The 27,188-nt window shown below is 38.1% G+C and overlaps 1 protein-coding gene across 1 annotated transcript in view; it reads right to left on the bottom strand.

The window, feature by feature from the left end:
- XRN2 (5'-3' exoribonuclease 2) overlaps window positions 1-27,188 on the bottom strand; it is a 50,875-nt gene that overhangs the window by 9,589 nt on the left and 14,098 nt on the right. The window contains exons 16-28 of the mRNA XM_068675168.1: window positions 26,667-26,782; window positions 23,195-23,330; window positions 19,573-19,680; window positions 19,407-19,496; window positions 19,174-19,246; window positions 15,632-15,715; window positions 14,773-14,870; window positions 14,603-14,682; window positions 12,643-12,699; window positions 10,191-10,259; window positions 9,958-10,092; window positions 8,566-8,693; window positions 1,121-1,181 (exon numbers count right to left, since the gene is read on the bottom strand). Of these exons, the coding sequence (XP_068531269.1) occupies window positions 1,121-1,181; window positions 8,566-8,693; window positions 9,958-10,092; window positions 10,191-10,259; window positions 12,643-12,699; window positions 14,603-14,682; window positions 14,773-14,870; window positions 15,632-15,715; window positions 19,174-19,246; window positions 19,407-19,496; window positions 19,573-19,680; window positions 23,195-23,330; window positions 26,667-26,782 (1,235 nt within the window). The remainder of the gene's footprint in view (window positions 1-1,120; window positions 1,182-8,565; window positions 8,694-9,957; window positions 10,093-10,190; window positions 10,260-12,642; window positions 12,700-14,602; window positions 14,683-14,772; window positions 14,871-15,631; window positions 15,716-19,173; window positions 19,247-19,406; window positions 19,497-19,572; window positions 19,681-23,194; window positions 23,331-26,666; window positions 26,783-27,188) is intronic.

Here is a 27,188-nt window from a genome sequence, read left to right as displayed (position 1 = left end):
CCTTCATGCAAGATTCAATTATAATGCAATATGCCACGTTGACATAGCACAGGACAAGGGAGCTGAACTTCCACAGGGATCAAAATGGTTGCCATGGCAAGTGTGACTGCAGAGGGCTCAATAAATTCTTTTAAAGCTGATATTTTCAATGGTTAACATTTGCAAATAAAAATGTGGAAAAAAAAAAAAGGAAAAAAAATCTGCCTAAAAGCAGAAACTTCAGAGGATCTCACAGATACTCCTATTCTTCCACAAATGCAAACAAATATAATTATTCATAGCTTTCACAGGTACAGTTAAGTTTGTAAAGTCAGCCTGACTTAAGGGCATACAACCTATCAATGAAGGATCGCATGTAAAACATCCCTTATTATCAAACCATGTCACATTCCTTCTATTCGATGGCACTTATTGGACTGCAGATTCCATAATCCTTCTCTGAGTCCCTTCTGCATTTAATTCAGTTCAGTCTTAAGTAGTTAAAGAAACTGTTTTCAGTGGCAACTAATAACTACTGACCTACAGTGACACTGCCCTACAATAGGCTTGTCAGGCCTGAAAAACTTGTACCAAAGAAGCTGATTAGGACTTCAAGAGGTTTGTAGCAAGAATCAATGGCTAGTCTGTACTAATGCTGTGGTTGCGGCACAGAAACGATAAAAGTGGAACACCATTAGTTATGCCTCATTAAGCTCCACAGCCCTCCTAAAAAGAAATTTGTTTAGCCTGTCCAAAATCTAATGCAGTTTTAAGCTCTCTGTGTTCAATTTCATAGTATCTCAAAAGCTTCAATAAGATAAAGGCCAAAGAACCAAGAACGGTACCAAAGCACCAACAGTAAAGTTAATTTTGAAGTCTGAGTTTTAATGGAAAGTGTTTTTGCCTTCCTTTTTTAATACAAAGTACTCAAACCTTTTAAAGGATGAACACTGCAATGTGCACTCATAAACATAAATAAATCATGGGGCATTAATTAACGTTAAAAATCTGTTGTATCTCATGATTTGAACAAATTTAAACAACAAAGTTCAAAACAGAAGTAAAAATATTGTGAAGCCTGACAGGAACAAACACATACTCCTAGCCACATCTAACCAAACACCAGTCCCACCTGCCTTACCTTTGTGGTGTCTGTTGAAACAAAGGTGTAGGGCCTCGCCAAGTATCTTGGGGTCTAAGATCTACAGGGTAAAACAAAAAGTTAAAACAGAATAAGTATATTTAAAAGAACTGCGCTCCAATTTCCACACTCCATCACTTACTTTTAAACATGCCATAGCACTTCTTTTAAGAAGGCAAACAGAACAGAAAAGTGCAGACTGGATACACTACAGAACACATTTCACTAAATCTTTGTTGGTTACTACTGCTGATTTTGACAGAGCCCCTTCATGCTGGCTGGTGACAAGCTCAATATTAATAAAAGGTGACCTTTCTAATATGTTCAAAAAGCTTCAAGTTATAAAAGAAGACAATTTTAGTTGCCAGAACTATCATTGATTAATGCTTGGACACTCCACAGGTAACTGTGCTGTCTGGGATGTTTCAAAATGCAAAAACCATGTCTGTTACTGTAAGAACTGAAGATTTAATTTAATATTTACATTTCACAGAAGTATATTCATCACTACACTATATTGAAAAGAAATAGATATGTATATAAACAACCACCACTGCTGTATCATCATGAGGACTCCCCATGCTTGTAAGCAACAAATATTTAATGCTCACAGCATGTGCAAGGTTCCCTCTGATTAGGTTAAATTATTCTATAAGCTAAAAGAACAACCAGAGGATGTAATAACGTGAGCAGTTTCACTTTACTCATGTTTAAATATACATAATTTTTGATTTATATTTAAAATTTCAAGATATTAGAGATGTATACAGATGAGAGATTAAAGATGCAATTATAAGTTAACTTTGGTAATGATATATAATAATAATCTATTAGTAATCTCTCAGATTATATAATTAGACCGAGTTAAATCCTTTTGGGTAAAAAAACTTGGCCAAAGACAGCACCGCAGTTATAAGAAACTGCAATGAAAAAGACCACCCACTTCTCAATTGTTTCTTCTACCCAAACTAACTCTTTACAAAGGCGTAGCAGTAACAACATTGCTTTAACAGGACGTGCAATTAAATGGTGGTTGTTCCTCTAAATAAACTGGTCAGCAAACAGGATAAAAGACACAGCTAATCAATAGCTCCCTGGTCAGTTCACAACACTCAAATTGTGCATCAATCAAAAGCTTCAGTTTCAGTGGCACCTTTGATTATCTTCAATGGTGGTTAAGTGTGACCTAATTTTAACAGCTGGTTCCAAAAGTTGTCTGATGGACACACCACGGTGGGACAGTAACACCCTGTTAAACTGCCAATATTCAAGTACACTAAAGCTTTGCAATAATTTGAAAGAAATGGGGAGAAAAATGGATAGAGGAAAATCTGAGCCTCTCTCCTAACTCTGGCTGGATTGTCTGCATGCTTTAATAGTCTGACCTGGACAGAAACCTTTCATGGCAGCACTTGAGAGCGCAGCATATAGATCTTCAATAAGGCCTGCCCGCCTTATTGAAGCAACAGTCTTGTCAGTGGAAATAAATTCTGATCCTAGCAGTACCACTGCTCCTGCCCAGGCTGCCTCCAGCCGGAGCTAATCTCCCTCACCTAGGCCACAGAACAGTCCACAGCTGAGTGGCATGCATCTTCTTTTAAATCTATTATATACATGTATAATATACACGCACACACTGACTGATACGAAGACACAGCCTTAACCTGAAACTTAAAAAGTATATAGTGAAGATAATATCAATAAAGACTTTCCAAAATTGTTACATAGAATTGGAAATTTGGCAGAGCCCATGAGCGTCACTCCCTTCAATCCAAAAATCCAGCAAGACTTTTCATTTCTAATAATTTCACAGTTTTGCAGATACCAGCACCACACAAAAAATATGCAACACAGCAGAACTGAGCTCTGCTAAAAGCATTTTCAGATACAAAAATCTTCCATCTCTTTCTTCCCTATGAGGAAAGACTGAGGGACCTGGGTCTGTTCAGCCTTGAGAAGAGAAGAATGAGAGGGGATCTTATCAATGTTTACAAATACCTTAAGTGTGGGAGAGAGAGGGATTTGGCCAACCTCTTTTCAGTGGTTTGTGGGGACAGGACAAGGGGCACTGGCCACAAAATGGAGCACAGGCAGTTCCACACCAACATGAGAAAGAACTTCTTCACAGTGAGGGTGACGGAGCATTGGAACAGGCTGCCCAGGGAGGTTGTAGAGTCTCCTTCTCTGGAGATATTCAAGGCCTGTCTGGATGCCCACCTGGGCAGCCTGCTCTGAGGAACCTGCTTTGGCAGGGGGGTTGGACCCGATGATCTCTGGAGGTCCCTTCCAACACCTACAGTTCTGTGATTGTGTGATCTGTAGCTTCTAACTACCAGCTCTTCATTTGCAGCCAGCAGGATGACCGTAAAGTTCTGTCTCTGCCAGAGCCTGGCCCAGGAGACCTACAGGTCTGATATTTTCCTCCTCCATACCTTGACACACCATAGTTTTTAAGCTATAGCTTTTTGCACAGATACCTGTGTCACATTGCAATGCAAAGTATCAGTTGACAAAAAAAATGGGAGAAGGGGACTCAGTTCTCTTGTTGCTTGCTGGGAGAAAAGCTACCAGGAGAAACAAAAAAAAATATATTTCATGAAGGTGAGGTTTCCCCCACTTTTCTTTCCTTCCGTGCAGACAGAGCTAGGCAAAGCCCCCTGACAATTACACAGACTAATACAATCTCTCCCTTCCTGACCCTCCCTGGTCAGAGCTTCACATGTAATTGAAATTTATTAACACATTTTCCACTGCAGAGCCAGGGTCAAATAGTGCTCTAGCGAGGAAACCAGTGAGAAGATACTGGTCTTGCCCTGTATGGCGTTTCCCATTCATACGGATCCTTGAATAAGGGCTAGTTAAAAATTTACTTTCACTAAAGTGAAATCACGGAAGTGATTTACATTTAATCACTTTCTTTCCACCTGGAGAAGAAAAGGCCTGACTACCCTCCTATAACCACATGTTTTTGCAGCTTAAGAACAGTTTAAGACAGAGTTTAATGAAATCATTATAAAAACATTGAAAGCCACCTTATTACTGTTCATTTGTATGACTCTGACAGAACAATCTTTGAAGGGGAAAAAGCTTGGAACAGTAAATTGCACTTCAAAAAGGTACAAAATCGGAAGAGAAATGACAATTAATATTTTATTTAATCTTCAAAACTTAGGCATTTCCTAGAGCTATAAGACCAAATAAACCGCCTTCAGCAGCAGCTCCTCAAGTAACAATTTATCTAATCAGCGTGGCAATCAAAGATGAGATTTTGTGTTTACTGATTGCACTAATCAAAATCACTTTTCAAACACAGCTAATTGACAAGTTTACTGACTGAAATGAAAGTCATAAATCAGATACCTTGTATTGCAGAAACCAAATATGCCATTCATAGAGTACTACCATACTACACTCAACTCCCCAAGTTATCAGCACAGGCAATTATTCATCAACTGAAAATTGGCACATCAAAGTCAAATCAGAGAACAACAGTCAGGAACACCCACAGACGGCTCTTGAAGGAGAGATGGCATTTTGGTTGACCGCATTGCCCTTCTAGATTCTATTTTTTCTTCATCATACATATAAAAGTGTTATATATAAAATGAAAAGTTGTTTTGCATCAGTCTCACAAAATGTGGGCATTTTAACCACGTCAGGTCTAGTTTTTCAGGAATATATAAACGTGCATTTTCAGGAAGCTTCCCAGCCCAATTATTCCATAGCATACAGATGTTCTTTCACACATTCTATTTTCTACACTCTTGCAATGATCTAGCCGATGAACAGCTTTGACACAAGAGATTTCCCCCATTAAGAACATTCTGCTTATTCCTTCCCAATTCCTCATAATTCATTTTTCTAGTTGAAGACGTGCACATTGATAGAGGCATTTGCGCCTGAACTGAAAGGCATGGCTGCAAAGGCAAGAAGATAGCTGTGCTCTCAGATCTAGGAATACCTCCTGGTACTCCTAGACAGAAAACTGTCTGGTTGAAACTGGTGCCAAGGAGACATAAGGCCTACATGCTTAATTCTGACAACAAATTTCCATCAGAGCAAGCATGCTGTCCACGCAGGCTATTCCTGTTCAAAAAGATGCCACCTACTGAAGCAAGCTTCAGAGGGATGCTGATGTGCTCCCATCTCCACAAATCTGCTTGACACTAAACCCATGACACATTACCTTGTAGGGATGTTTCCATGGTTCCGTTTTCAAAAGCATCCTTCAGTGCAAACATTGGAAAGACTGATCTCAGCAGAAATTCTGGGCTACAACACTTGAAGGTATTTTAACAAGTGCCTTTAAATGGTGTGAGCAGGTCTCATTCTTTACTCAGTAGAAGGAGCGTTCACATGCCCGTGGCCACTTGGCACAGCCAGGCCTGGCCCACCCTCCAGGTTGCAGGACGCCCTGCTGGCCTCCTGGGTGAGCTGGCACACCGCCCCTGCTGTCCAACCCGGCCTTGTCCCACTGACCGAGATAGTGGCTGTCCTTGCACCTCAGTGAAACGACAAGACACTGAAAGAAAGATACTCTCCAAATACTAAGTCAAGAACCACTGTAGTTCGTTAATTGTCAAGATTTCACATTGCAGCCAGTTTAAATCAGAAGTTAATTAGGGTTTAAGACTAATCTCCTAGGACAACTTGTTAACATTTATCCAGGGGAAAAAAAAACAGCAAAAGTAACTGACAAAACACATTTTCAGTGCGTTACACTCCTTTCCTCAGTTTTGAGATTTCACAGGAAAAACAGTGTGCCAGGAACCAGCTTCTCAACTCTGGAATGAGGAGCCTGGAGCGCGACCGCCTGCCAACCCTGCTTTGTGCAAGAGCCTTTGTACAACGACCATGGGCAGCACCGAACAGGGAGGGCTAACCTGACACCTTTTTTACTGCATGTCCAGGAAAGAAAACAACCTCTGCCTAATGGAAAAAGAAACGCTAAGGAAGAGGCACAATGGGGAAGGAGAAAAAAAAAGCCTTCCTCTTAGATCTGCCAGGCACACCTGAGGAACAGTAACTGGGGATGCCTGAGACAATCTGAGGATGAGGAAGGGGCAGGAGGTGAGGGGAGAAAGAGATGTGTGAAGGAAAGCCTCCAGACAATTTCTGAGGCCAACAGATGGACTGGGATTTCATATTGATCAGCGGATTCAAGCTTCCTCAATTTGAAAGACTGGTGGCACTGGGGCATATTTGTATTTGGAGTGTTTCCTATACAACACAAGGTGCTCATATACCATGAGGATGAGAGCTTTATAAGTACCTAATTGGCAAAATAAGCTCCATGTATGCAAAGCTCATAAAACTGCTTTGAAATAACTATTTCCCAGAAAGCATGAAGATTCAAGTTTCAGAAGACATGAACAATAGTACAGGTACTCGTGGGCTCATGAATACTTTATCTCCCCACAAAACCACACAGACTCTCCTTAGAGAGAAGTACAAAAATATGATGCCTGCCTGGTAATTCTGCCGTCCCATTCCCCACAGTCTTCTTTTAAAATCATATTTCTGTTTGCTCAAAAAAAACCCACACTTGTTTTCCTTTAATCAAAGTTAATAGCTCCAGACTCTCCTATTCAATCTGTCTGTCCACTTGAACCAACCTGATTCCTCACACAGGAAAGCTTCTGCATGCCCGGCTCAAGTACACTTCATCTGCTTTGGACTCAGACAATAAGTTTAATTCAGAGTGGCCACTGATATTAATTATTTGCTGTTTTATATGCAGTCAAGAAATACAAGTCAACTGTAAAAAGTCAGACAGCTTCTTTAAGCAGTGATCTGGTCTCCTATACATGACAAAATGTTGTAGTTCAAACTCGGCTATCTCAGCTGCTGAAGCTTCAAATATTTACATAATTCAACACTGCAAGAATTCAGCTAAAAATGAGAACTTCTAACTTTAAAGCACCTTTTTAGGCAGTTTAGTGAAGTTTCATCCTGTTTCATTCCCACCATTACAGAAGTGCAGCTCCTGATCACACACAGAGACAGGACTCATTAACAACCCTCCTTCCTGGGTAACTGAAGCTAATTGCCCAAAACAAAAGTAGCAGATGGAAAAAGACAGAGGCACAAACCTTCAAAAGGGACTGGGCAGTTCAGGCACAGCAGGAGAAACTCTCAGATAGATACCACAGTTCTTCTCTCAGAGTCCTATAGCCTTTTCTGAGCAGCCACCACGTATTGTGCACTGATTATTTTCTGTGGCCAGCACCCTCTCTTCAGACACAAAGCATCAAAATTCTAAGCTCACCGATGCTGGTGATGTTGAGATTCAGCTACATACTTAATATGCTCAGAATAATGGACACTGAAAATCCCTATTACACTAAATGCAATTTTTCCTATTGTACTTGAATATTGGGCACAGTATTTTAAGTGGGATCTTGCTTACAGGCACATACTCATGTTTTAGAGTCAGAACAAGTTTAGCACATTTCACTACAGCCATTCCAAAAAAGAAAAGTAATGGAGAAGAGCAACACGAGGTTAATCACTCTGCTTCCCAGTTTCCAAACAGACAAAAGCGCTCAGAACTTTGTATGTACTTCTGGACTCTTCAAAAATAAAACCAACTCATGCAAGACAGACATTAGAAAAAGAGTTGTGTTCATTTCAAATTGTGACTTGACATTTAACTAAGTCTAAACAAAATAATTTTGTGAATTAACTCAAACAACACCTTTCCCCCACCCTCAAACTGATGCCAACTAACAGATAAAGGGAGGAAAAAAGGGTTTTCAAGAACATTTTTTCTGGTGTATTTTCATTATTTTCTAGCACTGCGTTAACATTGTTACAGGCGAAACTATCTGGTCAGGCTCTGAATAGCAAGGCTAGTCAAAACTAAACAACAAAGTTGAACTGGCATTGATAATGGCACACTTTTCCTAGTGAACAACATATACTTCGCTGTTTTATTGCAGCAACTTTAAGGAAAAATTATAAAAATTTTAAAATCACTGTTTATAGTGATTTATAGTGACCTAAGCATTGTTTTCTCATAGGAAAGAAGACGTTTTCCTCTCCTAAAAGCATAAGTTATTTGCTTATGCGGCCAGGGGTGAGGGAGGAAATGGTATTTGCTTTTTGGCAGGATCAATCTCCATAACAAACATCAAATGAAGCAATATAAAAGACATTTCCAATCCACTGATGTGAAAAGTGTTCAAAATTCAGGACCTCACCATGCAAGGACACCAAATCACTTAGGATATCTGAGTATAACCATTTGAAATTTTTAAAAAAGAAGTGCATAAAAAAGTATTGCCTGAATGTCCATCGACAGAAGAACATCAAAGCAGTCAAAATGTATCTCCTGCAGGACGAAGATGAATTCCTGAATCCACTTATTTGTAACAGTGCAACAGACCAAAATCAAACTGCAATATTTTTCAAACTCGGAAATATATAAAGCAGAACCCACTTACTTGACAACAACTTAGGAATCTGCTGCTGCCCACTCAGAAGTGGTCTGCTGTATGGGCTCCCATAAGCTCCAAGAGGTACAGCATTGGCATACATTCCTGGCATCCCTCTTTCCCTTGGCATTGTATGGCTATTATGCGTAAGAAACGGAAAGAAGAAAGAATAGGATGTTTTTATCAATGCCATCTTACAGCACAGCTGCTACCCAGTCCATTAAATACCCAGCTCTCTCCAATGCATCAGTGGAGACGTACACAAACACGGTGTGATGACTCACTTACAGATAAGGGTCCCAGACACACCACAAACAAAGCACATGTTTTGTGAACTGGTCCCAGTAAAAACTCTCATAGCAAGCCACAATAAGCAGGAAAAAAAAAAACAAAAACAAAAAACAACACTAAAAACGTTTTCTACAAATTGTGTAAGTATTCAGTAAAACTGAACTACAGACATTGCCTGTGAAGTGAGAGCTGACAGAAATTACAGGATCTATAAATGATGGAGTCAATGTTTGCCAGGCCTTTGCTGTTTTTATCCTGTGCAGAACTACACTCTCATTAAGACTTAATGAGATTTTAATTAATGCTTGTAGCGTCTCCACTTTAGAAAACAATTTAATAAGACATCATATATGATCAATAACGTAACTACATTTTTTTTCTCCTTGTAACTGTAACATGGAAGAACTGAAGATTGTTCACAAGCGTAGCCTCCTTTAAAACATTCCCTTTTCTGGCTCTGACAGACATACAGCTCCTTATAGTTCCCAGTAAGGGAAGGACATTTCATTTTATTTGTAATACATAATCTCAGCTCATGCTCTCAGATGCTCCAGAACTATTCTCATAGTATGTGAGAATGCTTTGGAGCAAAGGATGAAAGTTATTTGGACTTTTGGAGAACTAACAACAACTGTGAAAATGCCTTGAAAAATGATGATCAAATACATTGCATCATGCAACATGTGCTTCAAACAAAGGTTTGTAAAAAAAAAAAAACCAAAAAAACCCACTAATTTTTAAAAGCATGAAAGACATTCCTGTCTTCATAATAATATTAACTAACACTTTTGTGAAATATCCTTATCATATCTTCTGTACTTCAGGCGAGTATCACCAAACAAGTTAAAAAAAACAACAGGAAATCTAGTTAGAAATATTAAGAAAAAACACCCCCAAAATTAAGAAGAATGCACAGTACCACTGCAAAATTATCATCATGTATGATTATTTACACAGAATATAAATATCACATACCAAAGTTTCCAACATGGAGCACCAGCATCTAATCTCTGATTGTTTCCACTCCCTTGTTGTTTTTTTGGTGGGGGTGGTTTGTTTTTAAGAGGGGCAATAAAGGGGTATAGTCAGTAGCCCTGCTGCGAGTCTTACCCTAAAGTTCTAAATGCTGACTGGTCCAAGTGGACTGGCTTTCTATCTCGATTAAAACCAAGCTGCGGTCTCCAAGGTCTGCCATCATTGTTATTTTTTTCCCAGTCTCCTGGCTTCAGAACTGGAGGAGGTTTCCTGAACATTAAAAATAGTTCCGTAAGTAGTTATTACAGCAAATGCTCAGATTAACGAAATAAAATTGAATTATATGAAATCTGACAACTGATACTTACTTTGCACCAGGTAGCACTGTAGCCTTAAAAACAAAGTCTTCATCAAACTGTGGATCTTTGAAAGAGATGCTACACAAAAATAATTGAAGATTAGGTTTACTTGATAATCAAGACAAGCAAGATGAAAAAGTAATCACTGATCTATCAAGTGATGTACGCAATAGATAAGGTTAAGATGCAAGAACCCATGACTTAAACTGTAAAAATGCATTTATTATACATGGATACATTGACTATATCCATCTAATGGAGTTGGATATCTCCATTATCTTGCACAGGGTGACCTTTTTCCTCCTCTGTATCAACAGTCCATCCAAAAGAAAGTTTAATGCTTAGTCAACAATCCCATGTTTTGAACTGTTTTGGTACTAAGTCCCATGCTTAGAGAACAGTCCAGAGACAGGAAGGGTATGAGCTTGCTGTGCAGTCTAGTCAAAAATGTACAAAACTTGGAAGTGGAATTTCCTGTAACAGGGAGTTTTTATCCCAAAAGGCAGCTTTGCAGTTGCATGTAGTTCCAGTAGAGAGAGGTACACATATATTCAGTGACATCTCACAGACCCTGCATTTTGAGCTGTCTAGTGTTACACTAACTACTAATAGAGCAACTAGTGGCTGAAAGCTCAATTTCTGCTGGTAAAATGCACTTCATAGCACTTTGGGTTTGCTTTAGGTAAATTCATCCACACTGCTAGCAATTCCAGTATGAGCACCCATGCCTCAGGAAGGCCCCACCAGCTACTAGGAACCAGTCTGAAGAACCATTTGATAGAAGAATGTCTGGGATACCAAGAAAGACAAAAACCAAACCACTAAGCAGAATAATTTCATTCCTCCAGCAGAAATATTTTTTTTATTTTTTTCCAGCACAAAGAATGAATTAGACTCCAAGGAAAGAGAATAATGGTGCCTTGGAAAATTCAACCAAAGGAACTGAAGAGCAGAAGCAATAACCACCCATAGTATCTCAAAAGACAGGAAGAAAACTCTGTAACAAAGGAATGGACAAAAGCATAAAACAATTCAAACCTCCTGACAGTGGCAGATAGCTAAAAACTACCTTTACTTCAAAGTAACTAAATTCCCATTTCAGAACATCATTTCAACAATACCCTGACAATCCACAACTTAACATTTCTTATGGCGTGTAAATAGTTGTACTAGTAGAAACAAGTTTTGTCTCCTCGGAGACAAAGCATGCAAACAGATCACAAGTGATTTTCAGTGTCGTAAGTATCCTATATGACATTAAGACATGAAAGGCTATAGGCTCAAGCCTTAGATACTTATTAAACTGTGTCAAATTAAGTAACAATGACATACAGGAATTTGTTGTCAAGTGCAAGAATAACTCAATTCTTTGGTGACCACAGGCCAAGTCAGCATTATTCATACTATATAAAACAATGAGGAGGCAAAATAAAAAAAAGAAGCATTGCTAGGGGTGAAGCTTTTGTCTTGGAACTCCTTTCTCTGCAGTCACCTTTACCACATCCAAATTATTTAACCTAACAGATTAGGAACCAACTCTTAAAGGAACCAGCAGGTACTACCAGCTTCCTGCACCAGAACGATGGAGAACAGCCAACATTTGAAGGGCTGAAATTAGTAGGTGGGTTCGTCATGAGAGGCCCAATGTGTGGGTGGACAAGTCTCAGTGATCAGGAGAACCTCTCCATTAACCAAGAGTTCTAAGACATGGAGCTGAAGAAAACAAGTCTCCAGAAGAGAGAAGGCATTCAAATAAACAAATAAAACAAACCTTAGCAATGGAAACAGTTTCTATAGAGATCTTTGCCATTCACCTCTTATGGGGCTGGAAACCCAGCCGTTCACAGAGAGAAAAAGGAAAAAACTCCTCACTGCTTACTCTTCTTTAAAACACAAAGCTTATATTCTCAGACATCCTCTGGGAATTGTTAGGAATGAAAATGAACAAAAAATCAAGAAGCACAAATCAAGAGCTGGAGGGCTCTTGATTGAAAAAAATCAATACCCAATTCTGTTTCAGAGACCTGGTCTTAAGAAAGTTTGGTTTTCTTTAATTTAAAAGGCGTGATAGAGAATACAGAGTTCTGTAGGTGTTGCTCTCTGCTTGCCAACGATACAAAAGTCATGACAGAGAGCAACTAAAAAAGCAACAGCAGGCACGATGAGGTCCTTCTGAAGGGATGAAAAATACCGGGTTTGATGGGCCAAGAAACAACCATTTTGGATACCCCTGCAGGACACACCAGCACATACTCTGCTTAACTGCTGTAACTCAAGCCCACTATGTTACAATGTTTTAGATTCAATTTTCACAGAAAGAAAGAAATATTTAAAACAAAAAAAATCATTTTAGTTAAGAGACTGATTCTGCAACAAATTCAAAAATACAAAACAACATAGTAAACCAAATTTTGTTATTGCATTTAGTACAACATTGTATTAAAACCCAGCATTTACTTACCTGACTGCAGAATTTTGTGTAAGATCACGCAGCATTGGAACAGGAGACTCCACGGTCCTGGTAAAGAAAAAAAGCTCTGTTAAAACATCTAACATCATCATCATTTAGCATATCGTTAGGAAATAAGAGGAGCTCCTCTTTCTCTGTTGCTACCACTCAAATTACTCTGTCAACTAAACCTACAACAAGTAAAAGGATTTCAAAAATACATAATCTTTTATATAAATCAAATAGTTCTTAAGCAACAGAGTTACTGAACTCTTATTTCCTAACGATATCACTTTTGCAGCTGATCCTGCATTTGCATTCTCTAACATCTAATAGTGGTTTCACACACCTCCTGCTGCCCAGCTATCTGTTTACAAGTTAGAACTACCTTGCATCTTGGAAACCTCTCCATATCACTGAGGTTGGATTATAACAAGCCAACAGGTTCTACGAGGGCAGGAGAAGACGAGAGTGACAGACATACAGACACCTTGTGGACACAAACTGACTTCCCCAGGAAAAAAAGGCTTTGAAGGAAAAAATATTTTTAGCAGCCGTTTTACACAGCACTTGAAGAGATTACTTTCTAACTGAAATTCAACAGGCTGAGATGCAGATGCTTTTTAACCATTTCCTTCAGAACTTGTATCTTCACATCAAGCAGACAAACTATATGCTAAAAAAAATTAACCTCATCAGTCAGGAGCTAGATGCCTCCAGTTCATGCCACTATGCACAACTGTCACACACCCATATTATACACAGGTCACAAACAGCACACGTTGATTGAATTTAATCCAAACCTTTTTAGCAAAGCTAGAGATATTTTGAAGTGTTGACATAAATGCTTCTTCATCTTCACAGAATTCCTAGCAAACAGTACCTCTCTAGGTAAAAATAGATATCCATTGCTCATACCTTATACAGGGAAGACAATGCCATAAGAATTTTCTTTTTTCCTGCATTACTATTCCCTCCAAGAACTGCTCTGACTTGCTCATACCCTTCACAAGCCATGACAAGAATATAGAAATGTATATTAGTGAGTGTGACCTATGGTACATTATCTGTCCAACAAAATCGGAGTATTTGTGCATTTAATGCAAATGAGTTACTGAACACCTGCTTATGCCTCTAAGGAAAGTTAGAAAAATGAATGCATTTCCAACAACATGAAGATTACACTGATGATTTCTCAAACTTATGTTGAAGGGGTGGTTGGGGGGAGGAAGAGCATTTTGTACATGTAGCTGGTAAGGTACCTTCCTGAATTTAGCACTGTACCCTAAATAGAAAATGGCAAAATACATCTCCATCTGTATTTTTCTTTAATGAAATTAAGATTAGCATATAAAAAGTTTTTTTTTTAAAAAAAAAAAAAAAAAGAAAAAAGAAATCAGCATGCCCTAGTGGAAGTTATATCAGTCTATTAAATTAGCATTCATAAAATAGCACAGAGACCAAAACAACATGATGTTACAGAGGAAAGCCACTGATCACTATAGCTTTTAGGATATGATCCCTGATTACCTATTAAAGTTCATCAAACAGTAATAAATACATAAATGAAGCAACAATAACTATCAGTCTTCAAAAGATGAAATTACGAATTAAAAAAATACCTGCAATTATAAACACACAAAGTGCTTTACAGATTTCCGATGCTGTTTTAAAAGACTATTTCTGTGATAATAAAATGGGATAAAATAGGCTTGTAGAATACGAGTTCTTACTTTTTTTTAAAAAATTATATACTAACTATAGTACATATCTATTTAAAGTCCTAGCAGAAAGCACTTTTGGCCTTACAACTAAATGCACTGCCTTGCCAGAAGTTTTAGGTTTCTCATTGTGAGCAGAGGTTTTTAGTTGATGTTTTTTTGTTTGTTTCTTTGTTTTTAATTTAAATACAGATGTAACTGAAGAAAGTATCCTTTAGCATCACACATCCCATGCTGAAAGCTATACTCACTGATCTGGAAGAACAGCATTTTCATTCAGTGTAAGCTTTCCCTGGATTCCATGACACAACTCTGGCGGTATATCCACTGGCTATGGAAGAAATAATTTTTCAGCTGAAGCTCATTATGAGAACTCCACCCTCACCACTTCCACAATCCCTTTACAACAAACATAACATACCTCTGTATTTTTGGACTTGTACTGTTCTACAATAAAGTCACAAAGTGGATGGTGTTTTCCAACAAAGAGAACATCACCACCAAGGCTATTTCTTCTGTCTAAAAAAGATGAAGAGAATGAGGTAAGAGTTCAGAGGAAAGGAGGAGGTAAGGAATACAGCATACCAGTACACCATTCTGGTGAGACCTCTACCAGTTCTGCTCCACAGGAAAGCTTCATTGTGATTTATGAGAAAGTTTTGAAAATTCTTATCATGTCTGTGCCTAAAACAGGAGGCCTCTGGTCACACAGACTAGTAGTAGACAGGAAAACAATAAGAATATTGTGCTCAGTGGGAGGAATTTTGAATTCAGAACAAAGACATCGGCTGAAAAAAAAATATACACAACTCCAAAGACCACTTTACCTACAAGAACCAGCTATCATTTTGTCGTAATGCAGAAAGTGAAGCCCAAATTTGTCTGTATAAGTAGAACATCAAGCTTCGCATACTGTAACTGGACACAGCCATCCCGCTAAATGACTAAATTTGAAAACCAAGTTTATTCTTTTGATTCCAACATACTAATCTAACAATTACTTTGACTACACTGGTAGAAGCTTTTCATATGATTAAGCTGCCATCTAATTTTCAGGTTAGATCTCATGCAAGTCTACTTCATTAAAATAAAAGCAAGTGAAAGTTACAAAAATAAACCCATCACAGAGCATTCTAATTACCAACACCATCCACAGAGAAGTGGATATAGCTTGCATAATTCAATTCTTGCTCATTTAGGGTTTAAAGGTACGTGAAACAGTAGCAAGAACAAGTTCTAGTGAATACACCACAGTCACAACAACATATCACAATTCTTACTTTCTTCGGGAGTGAGGTCAGGATAGACTTCTTCCAGGGCAGCTCTAAGGCGTCGCTCATCAACAAACGGCAATAATGCAACACCTGTGAAAACCAAACCATTATTTTTCATGCTTGCTGAAATTGAATTATTCATCTCAGAGACATTCTAAGGGAAAAGCATCCAAAAAAAAAAAAACAAACCACAAACAACCTACCCAGAGAAGTAACCATCCCTCATCCCCAATCTAAAACATCTAGCAGTAGAACAACAGACAAAATACTATCCTCCTTTTCGAGTGGAAAAAGTCAAGACATTACAAAAATCACTTAACTTGTGACACCATCTCATTGAAAGTTATCTTTGCTACACACTGTTCAGAAGAATAAATATCATATGTGGTCCTCCATAACAGATCAAGCTATATTAGAGTAAATGAACTGGAGTGTTCTCATTCTGGGATGAAAAGGGAAAATAGGAGAGAAAGAATAGCACAGGAAGTTGGGAAAGCATGATTGTCACAGGATTTAGCTTTGGCTACCACCGTTTGAAACCATCTAGGCTACTTACACAGTGCAATACTCTGTGTGATTCACCATTCTGCAGACTACTACTGCTTTAAACCACCCAGAATACCAAATTCTCAAAATGACGACTGATTGGCAAAAGTTTGAAATAGACAGCTCAGACATCTCAACTTAACAAGACATTGTAATAAATCACAAAGAAAAGATTTTGAACTGCTGTATTCTGAGCTGCTATGGCTTCAGGAAGGATAAGCAGGAGCTCTTAAAAGGGTAGCGCTGAAAAGATATGACAGAGAGCCCTAAGAAATTCTTTACCCAACAAAGAGCTGTCACATCAGCACAGAAAAAAGAAACAGCCTAAATTCTCAGTTTGTGACCCCACAAGCTGTTTAGGAGAAACAAACAAACCCACCCAATGTGGTTCAGCAGTAATACAGGTTGGAAGGGGATGCTTATATCTGAGCATCCCTCTTCTCCTCCTCCTCCCTCTCCACAGTCCGGGCCAGACACTCAAGAAGTATCCACTACCCATACCTGCTACATTTAGGAGTAAGATGAGCTCATTAGGACAGTCACTATTTATCTCATTTGCTACTCTCCTGAAATAATTCAATGCTACTTTGTTCAATTTGTTAGGAGACAATAATGGGAAGAAATCACATGAAGTTCAGCCATGAGGTGACACGTTATATTATCCATTAGGGACTATTCATACCAGCTACTAGTTTAACTCTGAAATAACATGGATGCTCCTCTCAGGATCACAATTCCTTGCTAAGCAGCACATCTCACATTTCTATGAGCCCACTCTTAATCACATTTGATGAAGCTGGAGAGTAGCCTTCCCTGGTGTGTTCCAGTATACTTCTTCTATTATCAATGCTGAAAAAGCACTAAGAAATTTACTACGAAAGTTCTGTGAAGACTTCATTCTGTTATCCTTATTAAAGGTAGGAATTTGGAGTCATTATTTTAGTTTTTTACTTTATTTCCCTTACCATAAACACTAGAGCTTTATCCGACCAAGATGACAGCAAAGGTTTCCTACTGATAACATTCACAGTCTCCTATTTGCATCTAGTAACAGTTGTACCAGCAGGCAGACCTCAGAGACCTTTGTCATTAAACTCTGCTACATAACATTCACAGAGACTCTGAACTTCCACAGGTGTGGATTCCTTATCTACAACTTAGTCTGCCTGCACCACTTTTGTTTTGCAAGTTTGGTCTTCACATGGCTTTATTAAAACTTATACTATTATCCTGGAGAAGGTGGAAGAAGGAAGGGGTGTAACCAAAAACTTGGCTTTTAAATGTAATGACACATTACGTTTAAGTTTGTTACCTCTCTTACAAAAGCAAGTTGGAAGAAACCATGAAAAAGCATTAAATAAGTCAGTACTTAGACTGACAGAACGTGTCAGAATATTATTTAGCTTACTGTGGAGCAAGGCGCAGAGCCGTACAGACTTCTGTTGCCAACCACACCAAGCAAGAACGCTGCACTGCTCTTCATTACCACCAAGTTCAGGAGGATAACCTCCACACTGACTACTGCTTTATCAAAGACAGCACTGGACCACAGCCACGTTCAAGTTTCAGCTGGAACATAACTACTACTGCGGGGAAAAAGCAATAAGCCTACCCTAGAAAACACTTTAGTTTCACCTTCACAACCCACTGGCAGAATGACAACAAAATGGGAAGCGTTCTTAACCCCAGAGATTACAAAAAGGATCAATGGTGAGCTTTTAGAAGCATAATCACAACTCTAAAAGGAAGATCGTCAAACATTTCATCAAAAGCACTAGAAAATATTTAACCACGATACTTCCAGCTTGGACAATATTTCTTGTTTCACAACTGCCACTTAAACATGAAAATTCCAGATGCCAATCTAGAAAAAGTTTATAATGCAATTAAGCATTAAATTAATCAAAAGTAACATCACAGATTACCGAAAGCTACTGGAAGCTATCTAAAACGTTACTGCTTTAAACTGTAAATTTGATAACCAGACATAAGGATCGAGGAAAAGTTGCCAGAACTACACCTGGGGGAAGGGCTTCAAGTTACAGAGGGAAAACCTGCTAAGCAACACACATCTCTTAATACCTAGGTGTATTCTCTTTGGTTTTGGAACACTATCACGAATAAGGCACTAGTGTATCTGACTGCTATTTCAAGGCAGAAGAGGATTTGGGAGAGGAGGAACCACAGAATCACAGATGTTGGCCAGAACCTCTGGAGATCATCCAGTCCAACCTCCCCTGCTCGAGTATGGTCGCAGGGGGCCCAGAGTAGGTTGCCAAAGACCATGTCCGGTTGGATTTGGATTATCTCCAAGTAGGCAGCACGTTCCAGTGTTTGAAGTCCTCAAGTGTGTTTTAATATGTTCAGATAGAATTTTGTGTGTTTCAGTTTGTGCCCAAATCATTATTTATACACCTAATGGAGATGTAACACTATTGGCTGCATACCAGGTAGAAAATTTGGCAGCTCATTAAAACTAATATTCTCTAAAAGAAGAGACCACATTAAATACAGTATCTATTTTTTCATTCTTTGTATGTATTCAAATACTTCTATATTCCCCACAGCATTTTTCACAAGGTACTAATGAGCCACTGATTGAACAGAATAAAATCCATTAATTAAATGCAAAGGAGACAAGAGACAATTACATAGTAAGGCTGATAAAAATAGAAAAATGATTAATCGAGTTCAGGACAAATTAACAAATCTAGAATGACTGCTAAAATTACTACTAATCATTGCCAATCCTAAATCAGTTACTCAACCATAATTTGTTCTTCACATAAATTTCTTTTTAAAAATAAGCCTGCTGCAAAATACATCTCCCCCACACCAAGTAACACAAGTTACCTTTGCTACTTTGTGTGTCATTATCTCACTAAGATGATTTTCCATTTTTTTCTTTTTTTTTCTTTTTTTTTTTTTTCTTTTTTAAAACATAGATTCCTAAGACTAAGGTCAGCATACTGTAGTTCAAAAGAAGCAACTTGAAATTTTACCTTGCCAAGCATATTTTTTCCCATTCAAGTCAATAGCAAAATCTTCAGGGTAGAAGTCAATTATGCTTGATTCCTGTATATGAGAAAAACAAACAAAAAAATCATTAAAACCAATTATGAAATTGGCTCAGAATACTATGAAGCTTCGCTATGTAGCTGTACTTAGTTTTGTGTTAGCTGACCCTTTGCTAAGGAGGATGCCTTACAGAGAGAAATACACTAAGGATTCTTACCGGATCTGTCATGAGCTTCCTCCAACTTGGTGGCAGAAAGTTTCCACTTGCAGCTGGAAATACTCCCATAAGTTGTTCAAGAGGCTTGAACTGTTGAAAGTAATCAGGTTGATGAAGGACATTCCTAATGAGTTGTTAAATCATAAATAAATAAACAATGCCCTACCGGCTTTGAGCCCTTCTCAAAATCCGAGGGCATGTCTGCAATACCATCAAAGTCAGAAGCAAATGGAGCATAGTGAAAAGGGTAATACCAGTTCCAGGAGGCACAACCCTAGGACAGCAAAACAAGACAAGCAAAATCAGGCAAATCAAAAGTGCAAAAGGAAAAAAAAAATCATGTAGCCCAGTAACTAAAGTTGACAAAATTTAACCCAGCGTCAACTGGGAGAAGAGGAGTCCCCGTTGTTAGAAAAGAAAGAGCTCTTGCCTCTAAAGGTACTCTGGACTTCAGGTTGGGGCTTAACTTTTCATAGCCAGATTAGAGCGAGTGAGATCACTGGACAGTGAATGGAGACCTCAGGCATTTCCTCAGCAGCACAGAACAGCAGATTGACTTCTCTGCCAAAGTACTCTTGCTATGTGCTAGGTTTGAGTCACTAAGGGAGACAGCCAAAGAGACAGACCTAGCACCATAACAACACAAAACACCTTACAGAAGGTTCTTAACCTTAACTTCAGGACACTGTAACGTACTTCACGCTTTTTTCTTCCCCCTCTAGAAAAAAACATGCACACACACGCACAAGAAATCCAATAAAATCAACAAGTGTCTTGCAAAGAGCAGGAAAACACAGTCTATCCATACAGTTAACCAGCCCCTGGGGTTAAGTCAAGGAGCTTACAGCAACTGGACATATTTTCAAGTTGTGTAGAGCTGCTGGCACATCTCAGAACATGGAAACGCAGAGGAGGAATTCTCAAGTTCTCCACAACTATATAAACAGTAGAATTGTGCAACTCAGAAAGCCATTACAGTGGTCTCAACAGGAATAGAGGTACTTTCCTGGCAGCACAGAACTTGCACTACCATTTTTCAAAGCTATATCCCACTGCTAACTTGGGAATATGAGGGACCAGAGAAACCTGACATTCACACGATGTAGAGTGCATTCCATCTGAACAGCATTAGTTGCAGGTTGGAAAGTATTGTTTTAAACTGATACTCTTCTATTCAGTAAAAGCACTACAAGCACTTGAGGTAATATTTTGCTTTTCCCTCTCACTCTTTCGTCTTGAATACTGGTAAATATAAAGTGCATTCACTTCAAAGTCGTAAAATAATCCTCAAAAAGAAGAAAAAAAAAATCAGCTCAAACACATCGGAACACAACACACTTTAAAGGAAATGTGGCTCTACAAGGTCTAAGTCAAGTTTTCACCTTTTCAGCTAGCTATCTTAGCAGGAGCACTTGAAACAATGCCTACTATTTTGACTTCCAATTCTGAATAAGTAAATGTCAATGAGGCTCCTCCAGTGATGTTTTTGGTATAAACCTACAGCAACTTCAATATCAGATACAATTCCTCAGGTGATTTCAGTCTGTTTCAGAAGCCAGGTGGATATGGGCTTTTTGTTAATCTTTTTCCCCTGAAACAGATGTTTCTACTAGTGGTGCATGTTCTATGTTATTAGCTTTTTATAGGAGTAGAAATGCACATAACATTCTTTCAGATGTTTTATGGACAATGAACAGTGGATACTGGAAGCAATTTGTACCACGGCAAACAAAAACAAAAATCAAGCAAACCTGTTTTGACATTCCTCCAGTCCAACAGTTTGCTAATCTAACTTCCATAGGGGCCAAAAGTGATTTGCCTGCTGCTCCGTATTGATACAACTGACTGCCCACCTGTAGCAGGTTGTACAATCTTGCCTACACACAGCTCTGTTAAGCAAGTATAGCTAGCACATGCAAGCATTTCATTGCTACACTGTTTTAAGTCAGCAATGTATTATTTTTTTTAACAAGGTCTAGAGAGATTTGTCCTCTTTTAGAGTAATCTGAATACAAAGCAAAGCAGTAAAAATAAAGCCTTAAACATTTGTGTATGTTCAAGTTTTCCTTTGGAACGTTACTCAACCAGAAATACTTCTATACAGCCACTTTTCCTTGAGATCTTATTTGCACTCCTCCTCAATTTTCTTGAGAGCACTGTGGTCCTGCATGAAACCTGAAGTTATCAACCTCACTGATTTATTTTTTTTGCAGCTATAATAATCTATCCTTGTGTGTATCAGTTACTTCCATCTACAAACTCCGGAGAACAAGGAGTCACCCACATACGTCTCATTAACTACATGGGTTTTATATGTTAAACTAGGGAACACTGCATAGGGACTTGCTTGTATTGTTTTAAGTTTGGGTATCTGTCAGTTTATCAGCTCCTGTATTTAAAGCATTGTGGCATTTAAAAACACAAGCCTCTCAATAGTACTGAGGTTTGAACAGTTATAAAAACACACCATGATATTTACACTAGGCTGTGGCATGCTCAACACAGAGCAATGACTGTATATCACACTCATTTGAATAAAAGAACCTGAATTTTTACAAAGCTCAAATGAATGTAAATATTTTGATCTCATAAGTATTTTCTCACGAACATCTACTCACAAATTCTTTTATAATCCACACTGTCTTCTGCAGATTTTTGTTTGTTTGTTTCCTTTTTAACCACTGCAATACTGAAGGTTGCACTCACAGCTTTCCAGCAGACATCTATAGCTAATCTATTTACACAACTCAGACACACGGGCACGTATAGAGTTCTAGGAATACATCTTGCCACAATTAACAGGAACAAAGTAAGCTTTCAGCAGACCTTAACTGCGTGCAGGATCATGGGAATTTCTGCATGTCAAGGTGGCCACTAACTCTGGGTGACCTTTTTCCTCTGCCAGAGGAGCTACTCAAGGATGTGCACAGCTAAATTCAGCTCTCCTGCAGATCAGCTGCAACAAACTTGCAAGCCTTAAACTCTATTGTTTTCATCCACCCAACATGCAAGTCAGAGCCCTAACTGATAAATACAGCAGAAGAGAAAAGAATGCCCCCTTTTTTGTTCCAAGGGAAGGAAAAAATCATATTATAAAAAACTATGTTTTTTTGCATCCATGTGAGATATTTGCCCTGCCTGTACTTTAAGTCAGACAGGTATGAGCTGCCTATGAGAAGCGTGCACTTTTGTCTGCATGGCACTGCATTCACACTACATACCATGTTGAGACAGATAAACTTAATTTGCTGGCACATTCTATTCCCAGGTCACACACAAAATATAACTTACTTTGTTCGCAGAGCACGAAACTAGTTATTAACCATCAGTGCAACTAACGCCAATACGTCTAACTAATCTCCTGCCAATCTGACATCTCAATTATCAAAAGATTTAAATCAGATACAGATTACTTCAATCACAAAGCACTTCATGGAACATCATTACAATCTATGGAGAAGACCATGACTCTGTTCCTTCAAAATTCTTACTAGGATTTCACAGGCATTGTCCTTTGTTTGCTCATTGTCATTGCGATTTCACCAGCCATGTATTGCAAAGAAAAAACATGCATCAGTTCTTAATAAACTAAGAAATATTGTTACTGTACGACAGAAACAAAAACTGCATTCAAATTTCAAGTGTCAAATAGAATGGGAATGCATTTATATCTTCAGAAAATGATTGCTTTGTGAAAATAAGCAATAAAAAAGTTATTATTTCCTGAAAAGAGGAAGGTTGCAGACACAAAAGGAAACTAAAGTTCCAGGGAAGAAATTCTTAAGTACCTGATAATAGTATCTGAGAACCCAGCAAAGCCCTTCAACATAGGACTGTACAACTTTACGACGAAATTTCTCATCAGATGCATCAACATCAAATTTGTTTTTATAGTAGCGTTGCTTCCAACCAGTTTCCCACAACCTGTGTAATAAATATAAATAGATGTCAATACATGTTAATATATGTCAATTTACATTTCTAAATTAAAGTTTAAAGCAAAATAACTCTCTACTTTAATCCCACTTTTATACCAATACTGATTTAAATGAAAGCATGAAAACTGATACTCAACAGCAAGATAATAGAATCCGATGGCCAACATACAGAAAATCCACAGAAATTTTGAAGCTATCATCCTGACAAATACATCCTCAAAGTCCTAGTTAGAAGCAGAGTACATTTTCGAAACGAGGGTGCTACTGTCAAGATTCTTCAAATTCTTCAGTCTATTATTCCTAGTCCATAATTTCATCTTCCTTATCAGGAATCTACTACCAAAATTCATATTTGAGTTTTGCTCTTCAACTCTTCCGTTAGAAACAAAAACACTCTTCTTCTTCCTTATCTAAGGGGGTTTAATCTCCTGTAGCCACACTAACCTCTATTCTTACTACTCTTCCCAAGCAAAAGAGGGCCAGTAACCAAATTATTATTTTGTTAATAATAATCACCAACTTTTCTATTACTTTTCACACAAGCTATGACTACCAGCAGAATTATCTGCAACTCAGGAACCCGGTGCTTGCTGTCTTGCACTAGATGAGTTCCTTTTAACAGAGGGATTTTCAATCTTTCATGCCAGAGGGGGATGCTGGAGTCAGAAACGCAGTCTCAGACACTATTTATCACACTTCACACAGCTCCCCCTTATGTCTACTTAGGGATGGGGCAGGGAAAACAACCGCATGCTCATCACTGACAAGCATTTGAATCCCTCATCAGTTCTAACGCAACATAACGCCACACTTCAAGAAAAAAGTATACTATGAAAAGTAATGATAATATATACCCGAGGCTCCTCTAGGAGAAAAAAAAAAAAAAAAAAGAGCAGGGGGAATGCATGTCATGGGCAGCAGCAGGCATCACCGCTTGCAGACTACAAAGCTTTTCTTCCTAGGACACCTATCAGCTCACTACAACTACCGTGTTCCTGATTGTTTGTGAGATGATGTAAATTTTGAGAACAACTGTGCCACAGGCAAGAAGCTATTAACATGCACATAAAACATCCATTTGTTAGCTTTAACAGACATAGAAATCTTGGGGGAAATTCTGGCTCAGTTTAGAAACTGCTATCTACAAAGCCAGTTTTAAATAACAGATTAAGCTCTACTTAAAGTTTGGTTCAACCATGATGTCATGCTTCAAAAACTGGCCTTCCTCACAAAGCTATCTTTTTTTTTTTTTTCTTGTGGTGCATGCATTTTATACACGCATCTCAACCTGCACGTGAATTTCAGTATTTAAGTGAACTATAATAAAGCAAGTTACAAACTGGTTAAATCAGATAATGCCCTAATAATGGTTTTCATTTTTATGTATAATCTTTTTCTCAGCAATTCAAAATTTGTCATTATTGCACCTTTAATTTTGAGTTGACCTGTCAGGTTACATGTGTCCTACAGATTCTGTATGTAATTCAGACAGGTCAGCTCAAACTTAGGCATGACAGTCTCATAGCACAGTAGATATAGTATATGAAGCCTTTAAAAGTGAACAAAGGTTGCTTTAAACTTATTTAAAAAACAAACCAACCAAACAAAAAACACCAGCCCAAGATGCAGATCTGTTTTGCAGAAAGAATCTTTTCCTTGCTTCCATTTCAAGCTGGTTGACCAGTACAGGGATAGTACTTATATTCAACCTGAGCCAGCTCAAAGATGGCTCAAACTGATGAGGAGGTAGAAAAAACAAGGGACATGTTCAAGAGTTTAAGACAAATAGCCAGACAAGCAAGGACAAGAGCTGCTTGTGCTAAAGTCTTTAAGGAAAGAGTCAGGAACATCTGCAGTCCATGCAGAAGACTCTCTGAGTTCCCTGGCAGCTGGATTCCTACAAGAGCTTCAAAATCCTTTCCGTAAGATGACAATACAACAAACACCCAAATTTGCTAGCTGACCAGAACTATTTGGGCTAGTTTTAAAGTCATGCTAATTACAAAAGGTATTTTTGTAAACAACTTCTGCATCCAGTCCACTTATGCATTCATTTTTACTTAGTAACCTCAAAATGATTATTTTAAATCTATTTCCACCCTCATCTAAATACAACTTCATACAAATCACACTTTTAAAAGTCTAAGAAAATTCATTTGTTCAACATTTCCCAACACAATGAAAATCAAATAAGTATTTTTCAATCAGAAAAGGATCTAAATAAATATTCTGAGCTATAGCAGAACTAAAAAATTGCAGATAAATGTAGCATAACCACTGGCTTGTCAGTACCACCTTTGTGAAAAATTTTACGACTTACAAATCCCCACAATTCACTCATGCTAGTTGCTTTAAAATGAACAAATAAAACACTGTTAAAGCTTCTTTTAGCATCTCTGCTAGAATTCAAATGCAAAACATGACACTAACATTTATTCTGATATTAGACATAAATTTTGCTTGACCAATATAGAAAACACAATGACAAAACCCATTCATTCAGATCTGCATATATAATAAATAAAATAGGAATGACAGCCAGATTATCTTACTGGAAGATCAAATTGGCTAGATGCAACAAATGTCATGACAACACTACAGTACACTAGTGATCAGTACTTCACAATGAAGTAACCCTTTTTGTTTTCTCATGACTAAATATGTCCCCTGGCTCAACAGAATACAATATTCACTGGTTGCATTTATCAGGACAGCAACTTCAACAAAGATTACAAGGTCTTCACCCTTGACTTAAAGGGTAATAGCCTGATTTAAACCTTTGATAAATTTACACTCACTGGTAATTCACTGTCAGTTAATTCTATTCAAATTCCTATCCTTTAATCATCTAGGGAATAATATTTTAAAATTTATTGCAGCCAAAAATGAGCTTGCTACTAATCAAAGATGGAGGAATACCTATTGTGATAGCCAAAATAAATAATGCTGCACATGCAAGTGCAACTGAATTTTATGGGTTAAACAGTTCAAAAATTCAACCTGAAAACAGAGGCATTCAGCTCACATAATCAAAGCTGAACAGTGGATGTCTAGCCAATCTAGCGCATGGTCTCAAAGGGAGTAGTGGCTTGCAGGATGAAAACCTGCGCGCATACTAATCTAGATACTTAGATTTAACAGCTATAGCTTACACATCTCACTGGAATTTACTGAATATTCTAACCCTCCACATTAATTACCGCTGGATAAAAAGATCATAGAAAAGCATCTGAAGGCACTGCTGCTCTAAGCTAAATGGCATTAATTAGACTGCATCTATTTCAGCAATTTGCTAACAAAGTGCTACAAAAAATGGCTTCACCTGATATTATCCTCTGGCTCAGGTTCACTGTCACTATCTTCAGCTTTTCGCTTAATTCCTCCTGCCGGGGATGGGGAGCCATCAGAATTGAGACTGGTATTTGGAGATGAAGTTGTCTAGGGTCATAATTATGACAAATAAGTGTGGGGGGGGGGGGGAGGGGAAGGATTTATTAGACATTTTAAATTCAAGTTAAAATTAACAGCTATTTGATAAAGAAAAATCACACTCATTATTTTAGTTCCTCAAAAAATCAAGGCAACACAATCCTTAAGCTATGAAGCCAAGCAGCAAAAGAAAAGAACACATCTTTCTATTAGAAGGCAGGCGCTGATTCATACAGTCAAAAAGTTCATTGTATTTTAGAAAAAAAAAAAAAGATGAAACAAACAAGACTATAAAATGATAAGACATGCCACTGATATATTCCAATTTTGTAATACAACTGTTGTCTTTAGTCCTACAGCTCATGTTACAACTTCATTTTACAGTGACAGTGAAAAATGCATATGCAGAGTACCA

The sequence above is a fragment of the Anas acuta genome, chromosome 3, assembly GCF_963932015.1.
Source record: "Anas acuta chromosome 3, bAnaAcu1.1, whole genome shotgun sequence".
Lineage (NCBI taxonomy): Eukaryota > Metazoa > Chordata > Aves > Anseriformes > Anatidae > Anas > Anas acuta.
This window is presented reverse-complemented; position numbering and strand designations above follow the sequence as displayed.